The 21,813-nt window shown below is 43.9% G+C and overlaps 1 protein-coding gene across 1 annotated transcript in view; it reads right to left on the bottom strand.

The window, feature by feature from the left end:
* Positions 1 to 9,909: 9,909 nt before the first annotated feature.
* LOC116969229 (NACHT, LRR and PYD domains-containing protein 3-like) overlaps positions 9,910 to 21,813 on the bottom strand; it is a 256,184-nt gene continuing 244,280 nt past the window's right edge. Inside the window, exon 11 of the mRNA XM_033016127.1 lies at positions 9,910 to 10,219. Within this exon, the coding sequence (XP_032872018.1) occupies positions 10,132 to 10,219 (88 nt within the window). The 3' untranslated portion in view covers positions 9,910 to 10,131. The remainder of the gene's footprint in view (positions 10,220 to 21,813) is intronic.

The raw sequence follows: 21,813 nt of genomic DNA, 5'->3' as shown, positions 1-21,813 counted from the left end.
GGTGGGGAAGAGATGGGTGTGGAAGGGGGAGAGAAGGGGAAGTGTGGGGAGGGAGGGGGAGAGCGGTAGGGGGAGGGGTGGAAGGGGAGAGAGGGGGAGTGATGAGGAGGAGGAGGAGGGAGTGAAGGAGGGAGAGATGGGGATGGGGTGAGGAGAGGGGTGATGAGGGAGGGTTGAGGAGGGGAGAGAGACGGGGAGAGGGAGGGAGGGGGAGAGTGGGGAGGGGAGAAGAAGGGGGGGAAGGAGAAGAGGGGGAGAGGAGATGGAGAGGGGGTGGGGGGAGAGGAGAAGGGGGGGAGGAGATGGGAGGGGGTGAGAGGAAGAAAGACTGGATAGACTCAGCTTGTACTCGCTAGAATTTGGAAGATTGAGGGGGGGATCTTATAGAAACGTACAAAATTCTTAAGGAGTTGGACAGGCTAGATGCAGGAAGATTGTTCCCGATGTTGGGGAAGTCCAGAACAAGGGGCCACACACACAGTTTACGGATAAGGGGGAAATCTTTTAGGACCGAGATGAGAAAAACATTTTTTTTTCACATACAGAGAGTGGTGAATCTGTGGAATTCTCTGCCACAGAAGGTAGTTGAGGCCACACAGTTAATTGGCTATATTTAAGAGGGAGTTAGATGTGGCCCTTGTGGCTAAAGGGATCTGGGGGTATGGAGAGATGGCAGGTACAGGATACTGAGTTGGATGATCAGCCATGATCATATTGAATGGCGAATGGTGCAGGCTCGAAGGGCCGAATGACCTCTACTCCTGCACCTATTGTCTATGTTTCTATGTGGTCTGCCGTTTAGCAGAGTGAGGTGGTGACAGCTATCGGTGGAGAAATCCTTGATAATTCCATTATTTTGATTCATCACAGCTCGTCCAATGTCTTCGATGACGGAGCTCCTGGAAAGGTGTGATGATTCACAGCTGCTGGATTTGACAAATCATTACCGCAAGAGGCTGGAAGCGGCGACTCAAGAGGCGGTGGAGAATGTCGTCTTCGTTCTAGCGTACGAGAGATATTTCAGTGAACAAGAGTACAAGGTAGGGAGAGGAATGGATGAGTGTGTAACTTTAGCCGATACACAAATGTTTTCATTCACAAATATTGTGGGCTGAAGGGTCCATTTTTGTGCTGTCCTCGTTGTAATGAGTCGAGTCATATACACGTCAAGGTACAATACATGTTTATTAAAGTCCACTCACTCACACAATTCATCTGCATGGTGTTACAGTAACTAGCAGCTACTCAAATGACCAATAAACATAATATGACATAGTGTTAATAGCAAAAGGATTTGAGTATAGGAGCAGGGAGGTTCTACTGCAGTTGTACAGGGTCTTGGTGAGACCACATTTGGAGTATTGCGTACAATTTTGGTCTCCTAATCTGAGGAAAGACATTTTTGCCATAGAGGGAGTACAGAGAGCTGTGTGGCCTCAACTACCTTCTGTGGCAGAGAATTCCTCAGATTCACCACTCTCTGTGTGAAAAAAAATGTTTTTCTCATCTCGGTCCTAAAAGGTTTCCCCCTTATCCTTAAACTGTGTGTGAGGCCCCTTGTTCTGGACTTCCCCAACATCGGGAACAATCTTCCTGCATCTAGCCTGTCCAACCTCTTAAGAATTTTGTAAGTTTCTATAAGATCCCCCCGCAATCCTCTAAATTCTAGCGAGTACAAACCGAGTCTATCCAGTCTTTCTTCATATGAAAGTCCTGCCATCCCAGGAATCAGTCTGTTGAACCTTCTCTGTACTGCCTCTATGGCAAGAATGTCTTTCCTCAGATTAGGAGGCCAAAACTGTATGCAATACTCCAGGTATGGTCTCACCAAGACCCTGTACAACTGCAGTAGTCGCCCTGTACAACTGCAGTAGTCGCCAAACTGCATGAAATTTTCACATATTGTGTAAAGATATTTATATAAATCACCCCTGAAACTCGATATGAAGAAGACTTGCACATTGTTATTAAATTAGAGAAAAACAGGAAAAATGTGGGGAATGTTTGAGGCCAATCAAAGCACATTTAACATTGAGTTGTCTGCCAGTTGGCCAATCACGCAATTTGTTTCAGGCTAGCACACAACGTGGCTGAGGGGGCTTCACAGATGCCTGTTTTACTGGAGATTCCCATTTGTTGTTCTGTGGAATAAATGTCGTGGAAACTTGCAGCAGGTTCATTGTATTTAGTGGGAAAAGCATTAAAAAGGCTGAAGAAAGTGCTGCGAAGTGGATTAAAGTACAAGAAAGCCTTCAAAGTCCCCGCTGATGTGCTGGAACACAAAGAAGGCCCCCATGAATCAACTAACTGAAAGGTACAAAGTCTGAATTTATGAAAATCTATCTGTATGGACTTTAATTAATTTAATATAATGTGAATAAATTCATTCATTCATTCATTATTCATTCATTCACTCACTCAGTCATTCACTCATTGATTCATTCATTCATTCATTCACTCATTCATTCACTCATTCATTCATTCATCATTCATTCACTCACTCATTCATTCATTATTCATTCATTCACTCATTCGTTCATTCATTCTTTCATTCATTCTTTCATGAAATTGAGGGCCTAAACTATAACACAGTAAATTAAACATTGTCACTAATGCCAGCTTGTTGTAGAGTAATAAGTCTTTAACAGCTAATCTCGGAGCCGTGAATCAACTAACTGAAAGGTACAAAGTCTGAATTTATGAAAATCTATCTGCTAGCAACCTTTTGGAGGAGTGCTTTCGACGTGCTAAGCAGAGCCTATGGCCAGACTATTCCTCCAAACCCACTGTCAGCTATTTTTGGTATTCCCCCCAACACCAACCACTCTGTTGCGTTGAAGCGGGTCCTGGCTTTTACAACCCTGTTAGCCCGGAGACTGATTTTGCTAAACTGGAGACTTACCTGACCCCCGACACACGCCCGCTGGATCAAGGAGGTGCTCTACAACTTAAAGCTTGAAAAACTTAGGTTCTCTCTCAAAGGCTCTACCAAGACATTCCTAGATACATGGAACCCTTTCCTGGAACTTGTTAACTCTCTTAACTTGTTTCCGGACTCGGAAGAGGACTGAGTGCCCTCTATCACAGCTCTGTCTTATTGCAGCTGCTATCCCCTCAACCCCTCCCCCCCCTCCTTCCCCACAATTTTTTTAAAAAATCATTTTATTTATTTATTTATAAAAATTTTTTTATTTTTTTTAAAATCGTATTTGTGTGGATGTGTATGTATGTGAGTGTTATTTGTTCCCTGGTGGCGAGGGTGGGTAAGGGTAAGGGTAAGGATTTTGAGGGTCGTTTACATACTGTTGTACAATTATGTCCTGATTATCACTGTCTGTTATCATTGTATGTATGCAAATTGCTGTTAAATTCAAAATTCAAATGAAAAGATTTAAACTAAAATCTATCTGTATGGACTTAATTAATTTAATATAATACAGTTGCCGGGGTGGAGGGTGGAGCATCGACAATGGGGCCGCCCGGGATCGAGTGTAATATAGTTGGGCCGCCCGGTTGTGGTAGGGGAGCGAGTGTTATACAGTTGCCGGGGTGGAGCATCGACAATGGTGCCGCCCAGGATCGAGTGTAACACAGTCGGGCCGCCCAGTTGTGGTGGGGGAGCGAGCGTTATACAGTTACTGGGGTGGGGGGTGGAGCATCGACAATGGTGCCGCCTCATTCATTCACTCACTCACTCACTCACTCACTTACTCATTCATTCACTCACTCATTCATTCATTCTTTCATGAAATTGAGGGACTCAACTATAACACAGTAAATTAAACATTGTCACTAATGCCAGCTTGTTGTAGAGTAATAAGTCTTTAACAGCTAATCTCGGAGCTGCCTGCGTTAGAGCGTTAAGAAATTGCTTTCTTACATTTACATGAATTGTTTCATTTACATTTAGAATTTGCTCCTATATTGACCTTGTGAATTTGGAGCAGACAGCAAAGGCCGAAGGGCCTGTCCCACTAGCGCGACTTTTAGAAACATAGAAAAATATGTGCAGGAGGAGGCCATTCGGCCCTTTGAGCCAGCACCATTCGCCATTCAATGTGATCATGGCTGATCGTCCCCTATCAATAACCCGTGCCTGCCTTCTCCCCATATCCCTTGACCCCACTCGCCCCTAGAGCTCTATGTAACTCTCTTAAATCCATCCAGTGACTTGGCCTCCACTGCCCTCTGTGGCAGGGAATTCCACAAATTCACAACTCTGGGCGGAAATGTTTCGCCTCATCTCAGTACCAAATGGCCACAGATTCACAACTCTCTGGGTGAAAAGGTTTTCCTCACCTCAGTCTTAAATGACCTCCCCTTTATTCTAAGACTGTGTGGCCCCTGGTTCTGGACTCGTCCAGCATTGGGAAAAATTTTCGTGCACCTAGCTTGTCCAGTCCTTTTATAATTTTATATGTTTCTATAAGATCTACCCCCTAATCCTTCTAAACTTCAGCGACTGTCTTCGCCCTTCATGCTCGAGGGCACTCGCCTGGAAAACCTCGCCGCCGATCCGCTTACTCGTGACTTTGAGGATAGATCGTAGCGGGGATATAAAACGGAAAAGTCAATAAGGACAACGTTTTAAAAAGAAAGGACAGGGCAGTGGGCGTTTTAAAAATCAAAAATAAGCAATAAGTAAATACATTTTGTAAAAATTAATTGTTTAATGTAAAAGTGCTCTCCTTTCTATTTTCTTTTTCAAACATGGACATATTTTTCAATATTTATTTATATTTCAATAATCCTTTTTAACAAGATGATTACATAACTGTTTAAAAACGTCACACTGATTTAGACTGAATTTGCTTTTCTTACATATACGTTAATTGTTTAATGTAACTTACATTTTGAATTTGCTCCTATAGGGAGGTTTCACAGCAGTCGGATCACGACCCATGACCCGTACTGTTGCTACGCTACTCCAAGTGGAGTACAAGCGATGAACTGCAGGTAGGCACTCACCAGTGTTTCCAGCGTAGCTGGCCCGTTAAAACCCGCCAAAATGGTCAATTTTTGCGTTGTAAATAATTATGGAAATCGGGATAAGCTTGAGAGACATTTAGCCTCCTTCAGAATTCCAAAAGCGAGGAGAAATGACGGTAGATAGAAGCGAGAGCTGAAGGGACAACAACAGCCCGAGTGCTTGGCGAACATTGGCCGTTTGCTCACTGCATTTCATCAACAGTAAGGCATTATTTGTGTTCTTTCTTGATTCCTTTGGCATCTATAAGTTTCGGAAGTGATAAATCTGGCTGTAAAATTTTTAAATCGCCCATGGTTCTCAAGTGGGCTTTACATGCAAAATGAAAACGCCTCCGAAGCAAAATTTACAGCCAGATTTATCACTTCTGAGACTTTTTAGATAACAAAGGAATCAAGAAAAAACACAAATAATGCCTTACTGTTGATGAAATGCTGTGAGCAAACGCGATAATTCCCAATATTTTCAATTCCGATATATGCACGGCCAATGTTTACCAAGCACTTTAGCTGTTGTTGTCCCTTCAGTTCTCGCTTCTCTATACCTTCATTTTGTTTCACGTTTGGAATTCTGAAGTTGGGTACATGTCTCTCACACTTACCCCGATTTCCACAATCAAGTCTGCAATTTATCCCATCAGATAACGCCTAAAAGGAAGTTTAATTTGACACCTAATTCACTTTCATATCTTCAGTATTAAAAACGTTATGGCCATTTTCATACTCGGAAATTAGCATCTTGTTCCCTATTGCTTTTCCATTGACTTAACTCAAAAGTTGTGATCAAGGACAGTCAAAACTTTATTAAAAATTAAGAGAACTGAATGAAAATTTCAGTTATTAAATCAGTTTGAAGCATTCTGAAACAAATATGAAACAATCTTACTTGGATGACCTGAAATTAAAGGATATAATTAGTTAGTTACCTAATTGTAGCTAATTACAAAATTCAATTACTAGATCTAAACATCTATCCATTTCTTACGAAAAGGTTAACATTTTTAAATAGCCTAAGTGTCCAATTAACATTCACACAAGAATTCACAATATAACATGATTTTAAAATCTCATTGTCATGAATTTATCGGCCAAATGGAAGGAATTTAATGTTTAATTCCTGTAAATGAATGGCCATTTAAATCATCTTGCGAGTGGGTTTTTGTGGAACGCGATCGATTGGAACGTTGCGGTTGCGGTGAATTTGCACCCCATATCGGCAAGAAAAACACTGCCGGTTCGTATGGGGTCCAAATCACATTTTCGCAACGTGAAATTTTGATTAAAGGCATCCTAAGAAGCAAGTTTATATGTTAAATAGATGACTTACCTTGCTTTATCCCGTACGTGAGATCCATCCCGTTGACGGCGTTAGAAGACGATTTTTATTTTACTCCTGCGCTGAAATTGTCCCGCGGTTTTAAAAAAAGTGCGAGAATAAATCGCGTTTAATGTCACAACGGTGTATTCTGTTAAAAGTTGTCGACATTGTGCCCACCCAGAATCAAGAAGAGAATGCACCCGTGGGACTGAACAGTGGGGGAGGGACAATTGTTCTGAGTTAGCGCATTGTTTAGATGCCGCAGGGAATAAGTTACAGCAACAGCCTAGGGACCATTGTCAGGGCAAGTCGAGGATCACAGCCGAGTCTCCCTCCGTGCAGTGTGCAGGTAGACAGCGGCGCGTGGCCTGACAGCAACCCGCTGATCGGAGCGCCTCATCTCCGTCATGTGATCTGCTTTTAGCAGAGTGGGGTGGTGACACCTATCCGTGGTGGAAAACAGACAAACCCTTGATAATTCCATTATTTTGATTCATCACAGCTCCTCCAATGTCTTCGATGACGGAGCTCCTGGAAAGCTGTGATGATTCGCAGCTGCTGGATTTGACAAATCATTACCGCAAGAGGCTGGAAGCGGCGACTCAAGAGGCGGTGGAGAATGTCGTCTTCGTTCTAGCGTACGAGAGATATTTCAGTGAACAAGAGTACAAGGTAGGGAGAGGAATGGATGAGTGGGTAACTTCAGCCGATACACAAATGTTTTCATTCACAAATATTGTGGGCCGAATGGTCCATTCTTGTAATGAGTCGAGTCATATACACGTCAAGGTACAATACATGTTTATTAAAGTCCACTCACTCACAGCATTCATCTGCATGGTGTTACAGTAACTAGCAGCTACTCAGACTAATGACCAATAAACATAATGTGACATAGTGTCCAAGCAAAGATACTATAAACATAGTAAACACAAATTGTTCCCCTGCATCACTGATTACACTGCGAGAGGCATAACAGAAGTCGGGTCAGCCTTACTGAAATGGCGGAAGTTACGTTCCGTTGCGTACTACACGTCAGTCCATTGGATGATGCAGGAGTGGTCTATCATGCTAATTGCTCTCGTATCTTTGCTAATTACTTAAGCAGACTTCTGATAATATAAACCGCATAGTAGGCGGAGCATCGACTAACAAACGCTGCAGAGAAACATAGATAATAGGTGCAGGAGTAAAGGCCATTAGTATTTTCTACAGCTGCTCAATTGTGTCTCTAGATTAATGTTTCAATAATGGGTCTTCAAGGAAATAGATCTTGGTTTAACAATGTGTGTTTCTCAAAATTCAAAACCAAACTTCCTCGAGAAATCTCAGCATAGAAACATAGACAATAGGTGCAGGTGTAGAGGCCATTCGGCCCTTCGAGCCTGCACCATTCGCCATTCAATATGATCATGGCTGATCATCCAACTCAGTATCCTGTACCTGCCTTCTCTCCATACCCCCTGATCCCTTTAGCCACAAGGGGCACATCTAACTCCCTCTTAAATATAGCCAATGAACTGTGGCCTCAACTACCTTCTGTGGCAGAGAATTCCACAGATTCACCACTCTCTGTGTGTGAAAAAAAATGTTTTTCTCATCTCGGTCCTAAAATACTTCCCCCTTATCCTTAAACTGTGTGTGGCCCCTTGTTCTGGACTTCACCAACATCGGGAATAATCTTCCTGCATCTAGCCTGTCCAACCCCTTAAGAATTTTGTAAGTTTCTATAAGATCCCCCCTCAATCTTCTAAATTCTAGCGAGTACAAGCCGAGTCTATCCAGTCTTTCTTCAAATGAATGTCCTGACATCCCAGGAATCAGTCTGGTGAACCTTCTCTGTACTCCCTCTATGGCAAGAATGTCTTTCCTACAATTGGTTAGTAAGAAGTAAGCAATCTACACTTCTCTCTATAATTACAGCGCAGTCACAAAGAATATCCCGTACAGTGGTGGTGAGTTTGTCAAACACGCCATTATATTCACATGTAATACACTGACACAACACAAAGTGTTTCAATGATTCACATCGCTCGCTAATTTTCAAAAAAACCCGCAACAAAATAGTTATTTGCGCATTTTACATTTTTGGCATAATTAATAGGTGATCAACCTCTCTTTGTAGTCTTGCATCCTTGCTTTCCACCAGGTAGACAAAAATGCTGGAGAAACTCAAGTTCAAGTGAGTTTATTGTCATGTGTCCCTGTATAGGACATTGACATTCTTGCTTTGCTTCAGCACAACACAACATAGTAGGCATTGACTACAAAGCAGATCAGTGTGTCCATATATAGCATCATATAAATATATACACACATGAATAAATAAACTGATGAAGTGTAGATAACAGAAAAAAGGGCTATTAATGTTCAGAGTTTTGTCTGAGCCAAGTTTAATAGCCTGATGGCTGTGGGGAAGTAGCTATTCCTGAACCTGGTCGTTGCAGTCTTCATGCTCCTGTACCTTCTACCTGAAGGTAGCAGGGAGATGAGTGTGTGGCCAGGATGGTGTGGGTCTTTGATGATACTGCCAGCCTCAGCGGGTGAGGCAGCATCTATGGAGTGAAGGAAATAGGCGACGTTTCGGGTCGAGACCCTTCTTCAGACTGATGTAAGGGTGGGGGCGGGAAGAAGAAAGGAAGAGGCGGAGACAGTGGGCTGAGGGAGAGCTGGGAAGGGCAGGTGAAAGCAGGGACTACCTGAAATTGGAGAAGTCGATGTTCATACCGCTGGGGTGTAAACTACCCAAGCGACATATGAGGTGCTGCTCCTCCAATTTGCGGTGGGACTCACTCTGGCCATGGAGGAGGCCCAGGACAGAAAGGTCGGATTGGGATTGGGAATGGGAGGGGGAGTTGAAGTGCTGAGCCACCGGGAAATCAGGTTGGTTATTGCGAACCGAGCGGAGGTGTTGGGCGAAGCGATCGCCAAGCCTACGCTTGGTCTCACCGATGTAGAGCAGCCGACACCTAGAGCAGCGGATGCAGTAGATGAGGTTGGAGGAGGTGCAGGTGAACCTCTGCCGCACCTGGAACGACTGCTTGGGTCCTTGGATGGAGTCGAGGGGGGAGGTAAAGCGACAAGTGCAGCATTTCCTGCGGTTGCAAGGGAAGGTACCAGGAGAGGGGGTGGTCTGGGTGGGAAGGGATGAATTGACCAGGGAGTTACGGAGGGAGCTGTCTCTGCAGAAAGCCGACAGGTGAGGAGATGGGAAGATGTGGCCAGTGGTGGGATCCTGTTGGAGGTGGTGAAAATGTCAGAGGATTATCTGTTGTATGTGACGGCTAGTGGGGTGGAAGGTGAGGACTAGGGGGACTCTGTCCTTGTTACGAGTGGGGTGGATGGGGAGTGAGAGCAGAGTTACGGGATATAGAAGGGACCCTGGTGAGAGCCTCATCTATAGTAAAAGAGGGGAACCCCCATTCCCTGAAGAATGAGGACATCTCCGATGCCCTGGTGTGGAATCCACCAGAGTCATGTTTAATCTTCACCACCAACTGGATACAGTTGTCACCATCAACCCGCAGGAAGAGTGGGGACCGCTGATGATAAAGTGACATCTGGGATCCTGCAGGTCCCGCTGTAATTCCCCCGTCCCCCACTGGATGGCAGGCAGGCAGCACCGGATATCTGGCATCATCATCAGCATCAGCAGCGCTGAGTACCCGGGTCACGTGACAGCGGGCAGGGCCGCCTCTGACGTCATCGCCCGGGAAGCGTCGGGGTTTAAAGGGGAGGGAGGGCGGCCGTTTAAAGGGGAGGGAGTACGGGGAATCGGCCAACAATATTCCAGTCCCCAGGGCAGTGACGTTTACACCACAAGATGTTCACACGATCACTTTCAGTCCGGGTCTGGGTTCCTGCAGCGACCTCAGTTCCTTCTTCCCGGTTGGACCGAACTTATTCTCCCACAGCCTGAAACATGTGGAGGAATAAAGAGGAAATAAACAGGTTAAACAACTGTGTCAATAACAGGGACTGGGGTTAATATTTCAACAACACTTACAGAACAAAATCACAGGAGAAAGAAGCCCGCGGATGGATGGATAGATCTCCTGATATTTGATCACATTAACCATTAACACAAACACTCACCTGATCTGCTCCAGTCTCGGGAGGGTCAGTATGAGGTCGCGGAGAGCGGGGACACATCGGTCTGTGAGGGAGTTGCCTGTCAGGTACAGCTCCGTCAGTGAGTGGTTTGTACTGAGGGCGGAGGCGAGATCCTCGGCTCCAGAATCTGTGAGACCGACTCTGCCCAGCCTGGAGATGAGAGAGAGTGAGGGTGAGGGACACAGAGAGACAGGAGACGGTGCAAATCCCCAGTGTTTATCAGTGACACAATTACTGATCATATTAATGTTCAGTGTCAGACACCCAGTGAGTGTAAACACAAACTCTCACAGTCTGGGACTTACCACAGTGTCTGTATTTCACAGTCCGGGTTCCTCAGAGCCGCAGACACCAGTTTCACTCCGGAATCTTCCAGGTCGTTGTGTCCCAGTCTAAACACAAACAGACAGAGTAAGAAACAAACGGATACAAACCCCGCCCGGTGAGGCTGAGATAGACAACTTCTCCCAAAGGGATATTTCTGGAAACACCTCAGCACATTATTGAACAAAGGAAGTAAACAGAAGGCGGGTAACTATAGACCGGTTAGTCTAACATCGGTGGTGGGTAAAATGTTAGAGACAATTATTAAAGAAACACTAACGGGGCACTTGGATAAACATGACTTCATCAGACAGAACCAGCATGGTTTTGTGAAGGGGAAATCGTGTTTAACGAATCTGCTCGAATTCTTTGAGGAAGTAACAACCCGGGTGGATAAAGGGGAACCGGTGGATGTGGTATACTTGGACTTCCAAAAGGCTTTTGACAAGGTGCCACATAAGAGACTATTGCTAAAAATAAAAAATTATGGGATTGGGGGTAATATATTAGCATGGGTAGAGGATTGGCTAACAAATAGGAAGCAGAGAGTGGGGATAAATGGTTCATACTCGGGATGGCAACCGGTAACTAGCGGGGTTCCGCAAGGGTCGGTGCTGGGACCCCAGTTGTTCACAATTTATATAAATGATTTGGAGGAGGGAACCAAGTGTAATATATCAAAATTTGCGGACGATACAAAAATGGGAGGGAAAGTAGGGGATGAGGAGGATAGGAAGAGTCTGCAAAAGGATATAGATAAGCTAGGTGAGTGGGCAACAACTTGGCAGATGAAATTTAATACTAATAAATGTGAAGTCATTCACTTTGGGGAAAAAAATGATAGGGCAAGTTATTTTCTAAATGAGGAGGAGCTGCGTTGTAATGCAACGCAAAGGGATCTAGGGGTATTAGTACATGAATCACTAAAAGTCAGTATGCAGGTGCAGCAAGCAATCAGGAAGGCCAATGGAGTTTTGGCCTTTATTGCTAGGGGGATTGAGTATAAAAACACGGAGGTCTTGCTGCAGCTGTACACGGTATTAGTGAGACCACATTTGGAATACTGTGTACAGTTCTGGGGTCCATACTTAAGGAAGGATGTACTAGCCCTGGAGGCAGTGCAGCGAAGGTTTACAAGATTAATTCCTGCAATGAGGGGATTGACATATGAGGAAAGGTTAAGTAAGCTGGGACTCTACTCTTTGGAGTTTAGAAGAATGAGAGGCGATCTCATTGAAACATATAAGATCGTGAGGGGCCTTGATCGGGTGGATGCACCGAGGATGTTCCCAATGGTCGGGGAGGCTAGAACTAGGGGACATAGTTGCAGAGTGAGGGGGGGCTCTTTTAAAACTGAGATGAGGAAGAACTTCTTCACCCAGAGGGTGGTTAGTTTGTGGAATTCACTGCCCCAGGGAGCAGTGGAAGCAGAAACGTTAAATATATTTAAGTCAAAAATAGATGGTTTTTTAGCTGCCAAGGGGATAAGGGGCTACGGGGAGAGGGCAGGGATATGGACCTAGGTATGGTTAGTATAGTAAGACCTGAGTGATCTCCTGGACAAGTGTCGATCGCCTGGATTGGGGTCGGAGAGGAATTTCCCGGATTTTTTTCCCGAATTGGACCTGGGTTTTTATCCGTTTTTTTGCCTCCCCCAGATCACGCGGTTCTTGGGGTGGAGAGGGGTGATAGCGGTATAAAGGGGAGGGTAGTGTCTTGTGTTCTGTGTCTTGTGTCTACTGTTTGTGGGTAAGTGTGTCTGTTTAGTGTTCAGCCATGAGCGAATGGCGGTGCGGGCTCGACGGACCTGGTGGTCTACTCTCGCACCTACTTTCTATGAAATCTGTGTGGATGTGGGTGTTTGGTGACTTTCACCATTTATTCTCATTCCCCGACAACCGGGACAAGATTTTTTCTCATTCCCCGTGCAGTGAACGGCGGCAGGGTAGGGCAGGGCAGGCAACAGGCGTGTCCCGGGGGAAGGGGTCAATCACCGTGACCCGGGAGAGCCCAACCACCCCGTGCACAGTGACGGCCGCTCGGCCCCATAGAAGGGGTGTTGGACGGACGGAATAACAAAATAGTGGAACAATTTTACAGTTCAGTGTTAGCGTCAAACGGACAGTTACCTCAAGTCCTGACACTTGTGCAGAACCGGTCCCAGCCGCTGGAGACCTTCACACTGAATGTGGCAGAACTCCAGATCGAGGTGTTTGATTGTATCACAGAGCCTGATGGCATGAGACAGGACCACACAGTCAATCGGGGTCAGTCCCAGTCCACTGAATGAAAGTGTTTCCACAGATCCCAGTGCCTGCTGAGCCAGTGCAGGATTCTGAGACTCAAACAGGTAGTGCATCGTGTTCAGGAGCCTCCGTTTACCAGCTTCACTCTCTGTGTTTCTAGCACGGCGTTTAACCTCCTCCTTCACCCAGTCAATCACTCTGCAGATTGTTTGATGAGGGAATTTACCCAGAAACTCCTCCAGGATCCAAGCTGTCCGCGGGGAGGAGAGACCAGCGACAAAACGGAGAAATACTTCCAATCGCCCGTCTGAATTGCCATGGGCTTTAATGAGGAGTGCCGTGATATCCCCGGGATCTACAGTCAGGAATTGTGTGAGTGCGGCTACAAACTCTTGGATGGTGAGGTGCGGGAAGGTGTACACCACGCTCCGGGCTGAATCCTCTCTCTCCAAAAGTTCCATTAGGAACCCGGACAGGAACTGGGAAGGCTGCAGATTGTATTTGATCAAATCTTCATCTGTGAACACAATGTTCTTCTCAGCCACTCCAGTGAAGGCCATCTGACCAACCCTCAGTAACACCTCACGGAGGTTCTCAATCTCACGGCCGTGGTTTTTCAGGATGTTGTAAATAAAGTAGCAATATAGTTGTGTGATGGTCTTGGGAACTCGCTGCGGGTCCCGGTGTGTTTGTCTGAAGAAGGGGCCCAGTGCCAGGACAAGGATCCAGCAGTAGGCGGGGTTGTAGCTCATGGTGTACAGGATCTCGTTCTCCTTCACATGTTTGAAAACAGCTGCTGCCACCGTCTGATCTTCAAAATACCTGGTGAAATATTCCTTCCGTTCCTCACCAACAAATCCCAGGATTTCAGCCCAGACACTGATCTCTGCCTTTTCCAGTAAATGTAACGCAGTGGGGCGGGTGGTCACTAGCACTGAACACCCTGGGAGCAGCTTGTGTTGGATTAAACTGTACACAATGTCAGACACTTCACACCACCACTCGGGATCTGGACACTGGTGCTTAGGTTCTGTATCTCTCCGACTGTCAGCAAAATCGATTCTGCCCTTGAATTCATCCAGACCGTCGAATATAAACAGCAATCCCTCTGGGTTCTTCCAGACCTCCCGCAGCATATTCCCGAAGTAAGGATACTGATCCAGAATCAGTTCCCTCAGGTTTATTCTGTGTTTAATCATGTTCAAATCCCGGAATTTGAAACTGAAGACAAACTGGAATTGTTGGAATATTTTCCCTGTGGCCCAGTCATGAACAAGCTTCTGCACCATTGTTGTTTTTCCGATCCCCGTGACTCCGGACACTGATGCTGAACTCCCCGCGACTCCGGCTACTGATGTTGAACTCCCCGCGACTCCGGCTACTGATTCTGAACTCCCAGATCGGGATTTACTCCGGGAAAAGCTGCTGTGGAACAATTGATCAGTCCTGATTTTTTCCAGTTCTCCCCAGAGATGTTTCTGTTGCCATTTCTCATGGTCCCGGCCTCTTGCCAGCAGCTCATGTTCCACCAGTGTCCGATCTCGAACAGTGGAGATGATTGTGAGCTCAGCGTATCGATCAAGCAGCAGGAAATTCTTAACCTTCTCGTTCATCAGGATGGTGTTCACACTCAGTGTTTCAGTCTGTGCTCGCAGAGTCTCCTTGTGTTTCTGTTGAACATCTGTGGACATAGAGACAGCATGTATTGAGTATAGTAGCAGGGAGGTTCTACTGCAGTTGTACAGGGTCTTGGTGAGACCACACCTGGAGTATTGCGTACAGTTTTGGTCTCCTAATCTGAGGAAGGACATTCTTGCTATTGAGGGAGCCCAGCGTAGGTTCACCAGATTGATCCCTGGGATGGCGGGACTGTCATATGAGGAAAGATTAAAAAGACTAGGCTTGCATTCACTGGAGTTTAGAAGGATGAGGGTGGGAGGGTCTTATAGAAACATGTAAAATTATAAAAGGACTGGCCAAGCTAGATGCAGGAAAAATGTTCCCAATGTTGGGCGAGTCCAGAACCAGGGGCCACACACAGTCTTAGAATAAAGGGGAATTTATTTATTAGAAGTAGACATATTATAAAATGTAGTTACATATTATAGTAAAAAATAACTTTTCATATACATCAGTCATACATTATTAAAATTTTCCATTATCAATTGCTTCTGCTTCTAGTGTTTTTATTTTTTATAGAAAGAGGGAAAAAGAGAGGGTAGAAAGTTACAAATAAAAAAGAAAGAAAAAAAAAACAACAGAAAAACAAGGGAGGTGGAATGGGTTACCTGTGATACATCAATGGAGATAGGTTCGTAGGTTATAAAGTATAGCTTTTCATCTGTTCCTGAGTTCAAGTTTCAGTTGGGTCCTCGTGCTGTGCCAATCTATCCCTTCAGATAGTTAATGAATGGAGCCCAAATTTTATGGAAAAGATCTTGTTTGTCCATTAAGACAAGTCTAATTCTTTCTAAGTATAGGGTGTCCGACATTTCCGTAATCCACATTTTAATTGTGGGGGTTGTAGGGCCTTTCCAAATTTTTAATATAAATTTTTTCCCGGTTATTATACTGTAGTTGAGGAAATTTCTTTGGTTTGTTGTGAGTGTTAAGCTTTGTTCTGATATTCCAAGTATTATTAATTTTGTGTCTGGGTCCAGTTTTGTATTAATAACTTCTGAAGTTATTTCAAAAATATCAGTCCAGAAATGTTTAAGTTTTATACAGTTTGCAAACGTATGTGTTAAATTAGCCTCTAGATGTAGACATTTATCACAAATAGGAGAGATTTGTGGGAAGATTCTATTTAGTTTTATTTTAGAGAAGTGTAGTCTATGTAAGACCTTGAATTGTATTAAAGTATGTCTGGCATTTAATGAACATTGATGTATTTGTTGTGAACTTTCGTCCCACATATCTTTCGTGATAGGGTGACCTATTTCATTTTCCCATTTGTATCTATATGGTTCGGTCGGTGGTACCTCGTTGTTTAGTAGGGTGTTATAAATATAAGCTATTAGTTTTTCAGTATTAGGATGCTTGTTCAGACATTCATCAAGAATTTCTAATTCCCTATTCCTGTAGACTTGTGTATTAGATTTAACATAATCTCTAATTTGTAGATATCTGAAGAAATTATTTGAGTGCAGTCCATAATTCTGTTGTAACTCTTGAAATGAAAGAAAAGTACCTTTCCCATAAAGATGTCCTATATTTTTGATTCCATAATTTTTCCATTGTGTGAGACCTTTGTCCATAAAGGATGATTTGAATAAAGGATTATTTACAATGGGAAGGCAGAGTGGTATATTATTCAATTTTAAATCTTTTTTTATTTGTTTCCAAATTCGTATTCCACTATGTATTATGGGGTTTTCTTTATAGGTTTTTTTGTGCTGTTTTGTGGGGGCAAATATGATCGGTCCAATTTCAAAAGGTAGACAGTCTTCCTTTTCCATCATTAGCCAATCTGGTTGTTGATCCATTTCTTCCAGCCAGAAATTCATGTTTTTAATATGGACTGCCCAAAAATAAAATAAGAAATTTGGCAAAGCCAAACCTCCATTTATCTTTGATTTACATAAATGTTTTTTACTTATTCTATGATTCTTATAATCCCAGACAAAACTTGTAACAATGGAATCGACTTTTTTGAAAAAAGTTTTTGGGATATATATCGGAATTAATTGAAGTAGGTACAGCAGTTGCGGTAAAAAAATCATTTTTATAGCATTAATTCTCCCAAGCATAGAAATGGGGAGTGTTTTCCAGTATTGAATATTCTTATGTAGTTTATTCAGTAAGGGTGGGAAATTTAGTTTAAATAAAGAGGTATATGTCTTAGTTACATAGATTCCTAAGTATTTAAATTTATCTTTAACTATTTTAAAAGGGGATTGTTGTATTGTATGTAAATTGAATTTTGTTATTGGCATGATTTCGCTTTTATTCCAATTAATTCTATATCCCGAAAACTGACCAAATTAACCATATAACCATATAACAATTACAGCACGGAAACAGGCCATCTCGGCCCTACAAGTCCGCGCCGAACAATTTTTTTCCCTTAGTCCCACCTGCCTGCACTCATACCATAACCCTCCATTCCCTTCTCATCCATATGCCTATCCAATTTATTCTTAAATGATACCAACGAACCTGCCGCCATCACTTCCACTGGAAGCTCATTCCACACAGCCACCACTCTCTGAGTAAAGAAGTTCCCCCTCATGTTACCCCTAAACTTCTGTCCCTTAATTCTGAAGTCATGTCCTCTTGTTTGAATCTTCCCTATTCTCAAAGGGAAAAGCTTGATCACATCAACTCTGTCTATCCCTCTCATCATTTTAAAGACCTCTATCAAGTCCCCCCTTAACCTTCTGCGCTCCAGAGAATAAAGACCTAACTTATTCAACCTATCTCTGTAACTTAGTTGTTGAAACCCAGGCAACATTCTAGTAAATCTCCACTGTACTCTCTCTATTTTGTTGACATCCTTCCTATAATTGGGCGACCAAAATTGTACACCATACTCCAGATTTGGTCTCACCAATGCCTTGTACAATTTTAACATTACATCCCAGCTTCTATACTCAATGCTCTGATTTATAAAGGCTAGCATACCAAAAGCTTTCTTTACCACCCTATCTATATGAGATTCCACCTTCAAGGAACTATGCACGGTTATTCCCAGATCCCTCTGTTCAACTGTATTCTTCAATTCCCTACCATTTATCATGTACGTCCTATTTTGATTTGTCCTGCCAAGGTGTAACACCTCACATTTATCAGCATTAAACTCCATCTGCCATCTTTCAGCCCATTTTTCCAAATGGCCTAAATCACTCTGTAGACTTTGGAAATCCTCTTCATTATCCACAACACCCCCTATCTTGGTATCATCTGCATACTTACTAATCCAATTTACCACCCCTTCATCCAGATCATTGATGTACATGACAAACAACAAAGGACCCAACACAGATCCCTGAGGCACCCCACTAGTCACCTGCCTCCAACCCGACAAACAGCCATCCACCATTACCCTCTGGCTTCTCCCATTCAGCCACTGCTGAATCCACCTTGCTATTCCTGCATTTATACCCAACAGTTTAACCTTCTTAACCAACCTTCCATGAGGAACCTTGTCAAAGACCTTACTAAAGTCCATATAGACAACATCCACTGCTTTACCCTCGTCAATTTCCTTAGTAACCTCTTCAAAAATTCAAGAAGATTAGTCAAACATGACCTTCCAGGCACAAATCCATGTTGACTGTTCCTAATCAGACCCTGTTTATCCAGATGCTTATATATATTATCTCTAAGTATCTTTTCCATTAATTTGCCCACCACTGAAGTCAAACTAACAGGTCTATAATTGCTAGGTTTACTCTTAGAACCCTTTTTAAACAATGGAACAACATGCGCAGTACGCCAATCCTCGGGGACTATTCCCGTTTCTAATGACATTTGAAATATTTCTGTCATAGCCCCGGCTATTTCTACACTAACTTCCCTCAATGTCCTAGGGAATATCCTGTCAGGACCTGGAGACTTATGCACTTTTATATTTTTCAAAAGTGTCAGTACTTCTTTTACTTTGAAACTCATAGTATCCATAACTACTCTACTCGTTTCCCTTACCTCACATAATTCAATATCCTTCTCCTTGGTGAATACCGAAGAAAAGAAATTGTTCAATATCTCCCCCATCTCTTTTGGCTCTGTAGATAGCTGCCCACTCTGTTTCTCCAATGGACCAATTTTATCCCTCGTTATCCTTTTGCTATTAATATAGCTGTAGAAACCCTTTGGATTTACTTTCACCTTACTTGCCAAAGCAACCTCATATCTTCTTTTAGCTTTTCTAATTTCTTTCTTAAGATTCTTTTTACATTCCTTATACTCCACAAGCACCTCATTTACTTCATGCTGCCTATAATTATTGTAGATCTCCCTCTTTTTCCGAACAAGATGTCCAATTTCCCTTGAAAACCAGGGCTCTTTCCAATTTTTACTGTTTCCTTTCAACCGAACAGGAACATAAAGATTCTGTACTCTTAAAATTTCCCCTTTAAATGTCCACCATTTCTCTTCTACATCTTTCCCATAAAACAAAATGTCCCAGTCCACTCCTTTTAAATCATCTCGCATCTCATCAAAGTTAGCCTTTCTCCAATCAAAAATCTCAACCCTAGGTCCAGTTCTGACCCTCTCCATAATTATATTGAAACTAATGGTATTGTGATCACTGGACCCGAAGTGCTCCCCAACGCATACCTCCGCCACCTGTCCCGTCTCATTTCCTAACAGGAGGTCCAGCACTGCCCCTCCTCTAGTAGGTACCTCTATGTATTGCTGCAAAAAACTATCCTGCACACATTTTACAAACTCCAAACCATCCAGCCCATTTACAGAATGTGTTTCCCAGTCTATGTGTGGAAAGTTGAAATCTCCCACAATCACTACCTTGTGCTTACTACTAATATCTGCTATCTCCTTACATATTTGCTCTTCCAATTCTCGTTCCCCATTTGGCGGTCTATAATACACCCCTATAAGTGTTGCTACACCTTTCCCACTTCTCAGTTCCACCCAAATAGCCTCCCTAGATGAGCCCTCCAATCTATCCTGCCAAGGCACTGCTGTAATATCTTCCCTGACTAGCAATGCAACACCACCACCTCTTGCCCCTCCAATTCTATCACACCTGAAGCAACGAAATCCTGGAATATTTAGTTTCCAATCACAGCCCTCCTGCAACCATGTTTCACTGATCGCCACAACATCATACTTCCAGGTGTCTATCCAGACTCTAAGCTCATCCACCTTTCTTACAATGCTCCTAGCATTAAAATATGCACATTTAAGAAACCCCCCGTCTCTTCTTCTCTGTTTATTTCCTTTTTTTTCTTTCTCCTCTTGTGTCCGAGTGCTTCCCTTTTCTGCTTCCTGCCTCCCATTCTGTCTACTAGCTTTCTCTATTTGAGTCCCTCGCCCCAACCATTCTAGTTTAAAGTCTCCCCAGTGACCTTTGCAAATTTCCCCGCCAGGATGTTGGTCCCCCTCGGGTTCAAGTGCAACCCATCCTTTCTGTACAGGTCCCACCTTCCCCAAAAGAAGTCCCAATGATCCAGAAACTTGAATCCCTGCCCTCTGCACCAGTCTTTCAGCCACGCATTTATCCTCCACCTCGCTCCATTCCTACTCTCACTGTCGCGTGGTACAGGCAGTAATCCTGAGATTGTTACCTTTTTGGTCCTTTTCCTTAACTCTCCTCCCAACACCCTAAATCCTCCCTTCAGGACCTCTTCACTTTTTTTACCTATGTCATTTGTACCAATATGTACCACGACCTCAATTGAGTATTAACTAAAAATTGAGTTATTAGATTTAATAGGTTTGGAATACTAGTTTCTAATTTTGTAATATATATTAGTATATCATCTGCATATAAGGAGATTTTATTCCTTGTGTCTCTAGTATTGTATCCAAATATTCCTGGATGGTTTCTAACGCTTTCTGCTAGGGGTTCGATTGCAAGAGCAAATAATAGTGGGGATAGTGAGCATCCTTGTCTACAGCCTCTAGAGAGATTAAATTTAGTTGATAAGAACCTTTTCACCCAGAGAGTTGTGAATTTGTGGCCATTTGGGACTGAGATGAGGAGACACTTTTCCACCCAGAGAGTTGTGTGAATCTGTGGCCATTTGGGACTGAGATGAGGAGAAACCTTTCCACCCAGAGAGTTGTGAATCTGTGGAATTCCCTGCCACAGAGGGCAGTGGAGGCCAAGTCACTGGATGGATTTAAGAGAGAGTTAGATAGAGCTGTAGGGGCGGGTGGAGTCAAGGGATATGGGGAGAAGGCAGGCACGGGTTATTGATAGGGGATGATCAGCCATGATCACAATGAATGGTGGTGCTGGCTCGAAGGGCCGAATGGCCTCCTCCTGCACCTATTTTCTATGTTTCTATAAGAGAGGAGGGGAGGAGATTGAGGGTGATTGAGGTGGAGTTGAGGGTGGAGGAGAGGAGAGGAGAGGAGAGGAGAGGAGAGGAGAGGAGAGGAGAGGAGAGGAGAGGAGAGGAGAGGAGAGGACAGGACAGGACAGGACAGGTGGAAACATTGCGGATGGTAACAGTCGATGGGATCAATTACAAGTCCAGGACAAGGGGCCACACACACAGTTTAAGAAAAAGGGGGAAATCTTTTAGCAACGAGATGAGAAAAACATTTTTTTCACACACAGAGAGTGGTGAATCTGTGGAATTCTCTGCCACAGAAGGTAGTTGAGGCCACAGTTCATTGGCTATATTAAGAGGGAGTTAGATGTGGTCCTTGTGGCAAAAGGGATCAGGGGAATGGAGAGAAGGCAGGTACAGGATACTGAGTTGGATGATCAGCCATGATCATATTGAATGGCGGTGCAGGCTCGAAGGGCCGAATGGCCTCTACTCCAGCACCTATTTTCTATGTTTCTATGATTATGGCTGATCATCCACAATCAGTACCCCGTTCCTGCCTTCTCCCCATATCCCCTGACTCTCTCTTGCTATCTTCAAGAGCCCTATCTAGCTCTCTCTTGAAAGAATTCTCTCCAGAGAACCGGCCTCCACCGCCCTCTGAGCCAGGGAATCCCACAGACTCACACATCTCTCTGGGTGAGAATGACAGACCCTACTGACAGAGAGCAGCTGGCCACTGGAATCCCCGTAGAGGAGTCTGACTACTCAAAATAACCGAGGAATGTGACACTAACACATAGTTCCCTGTCCATCCTCCAGAGCCAGCAAGGAAGGCGCAACGCCCAAGTTGTGACAC

Source organism: Amblyraja radiata, unplaced genomic scaffold (genome assembly GCF_010909765.2).
Source record: "Amblyraja radiata isolate CabotCenter1 unplaced genomic scaffold, sAmbRad1.1.pri S131, whole genome shotgun sequence".
In the NCBI taxonomy this organism is placed as follows: Eukaryota; Metazoa; Chordata; class Chondrichthyes; order Rajiformes; family Rajidae; genus Amblyraja; species Amblyraja radiata.
Note: the sequence above shows the minus strand (reverse complement) of the source record. Positions and strands in the feature narration are given on the sequence as shown.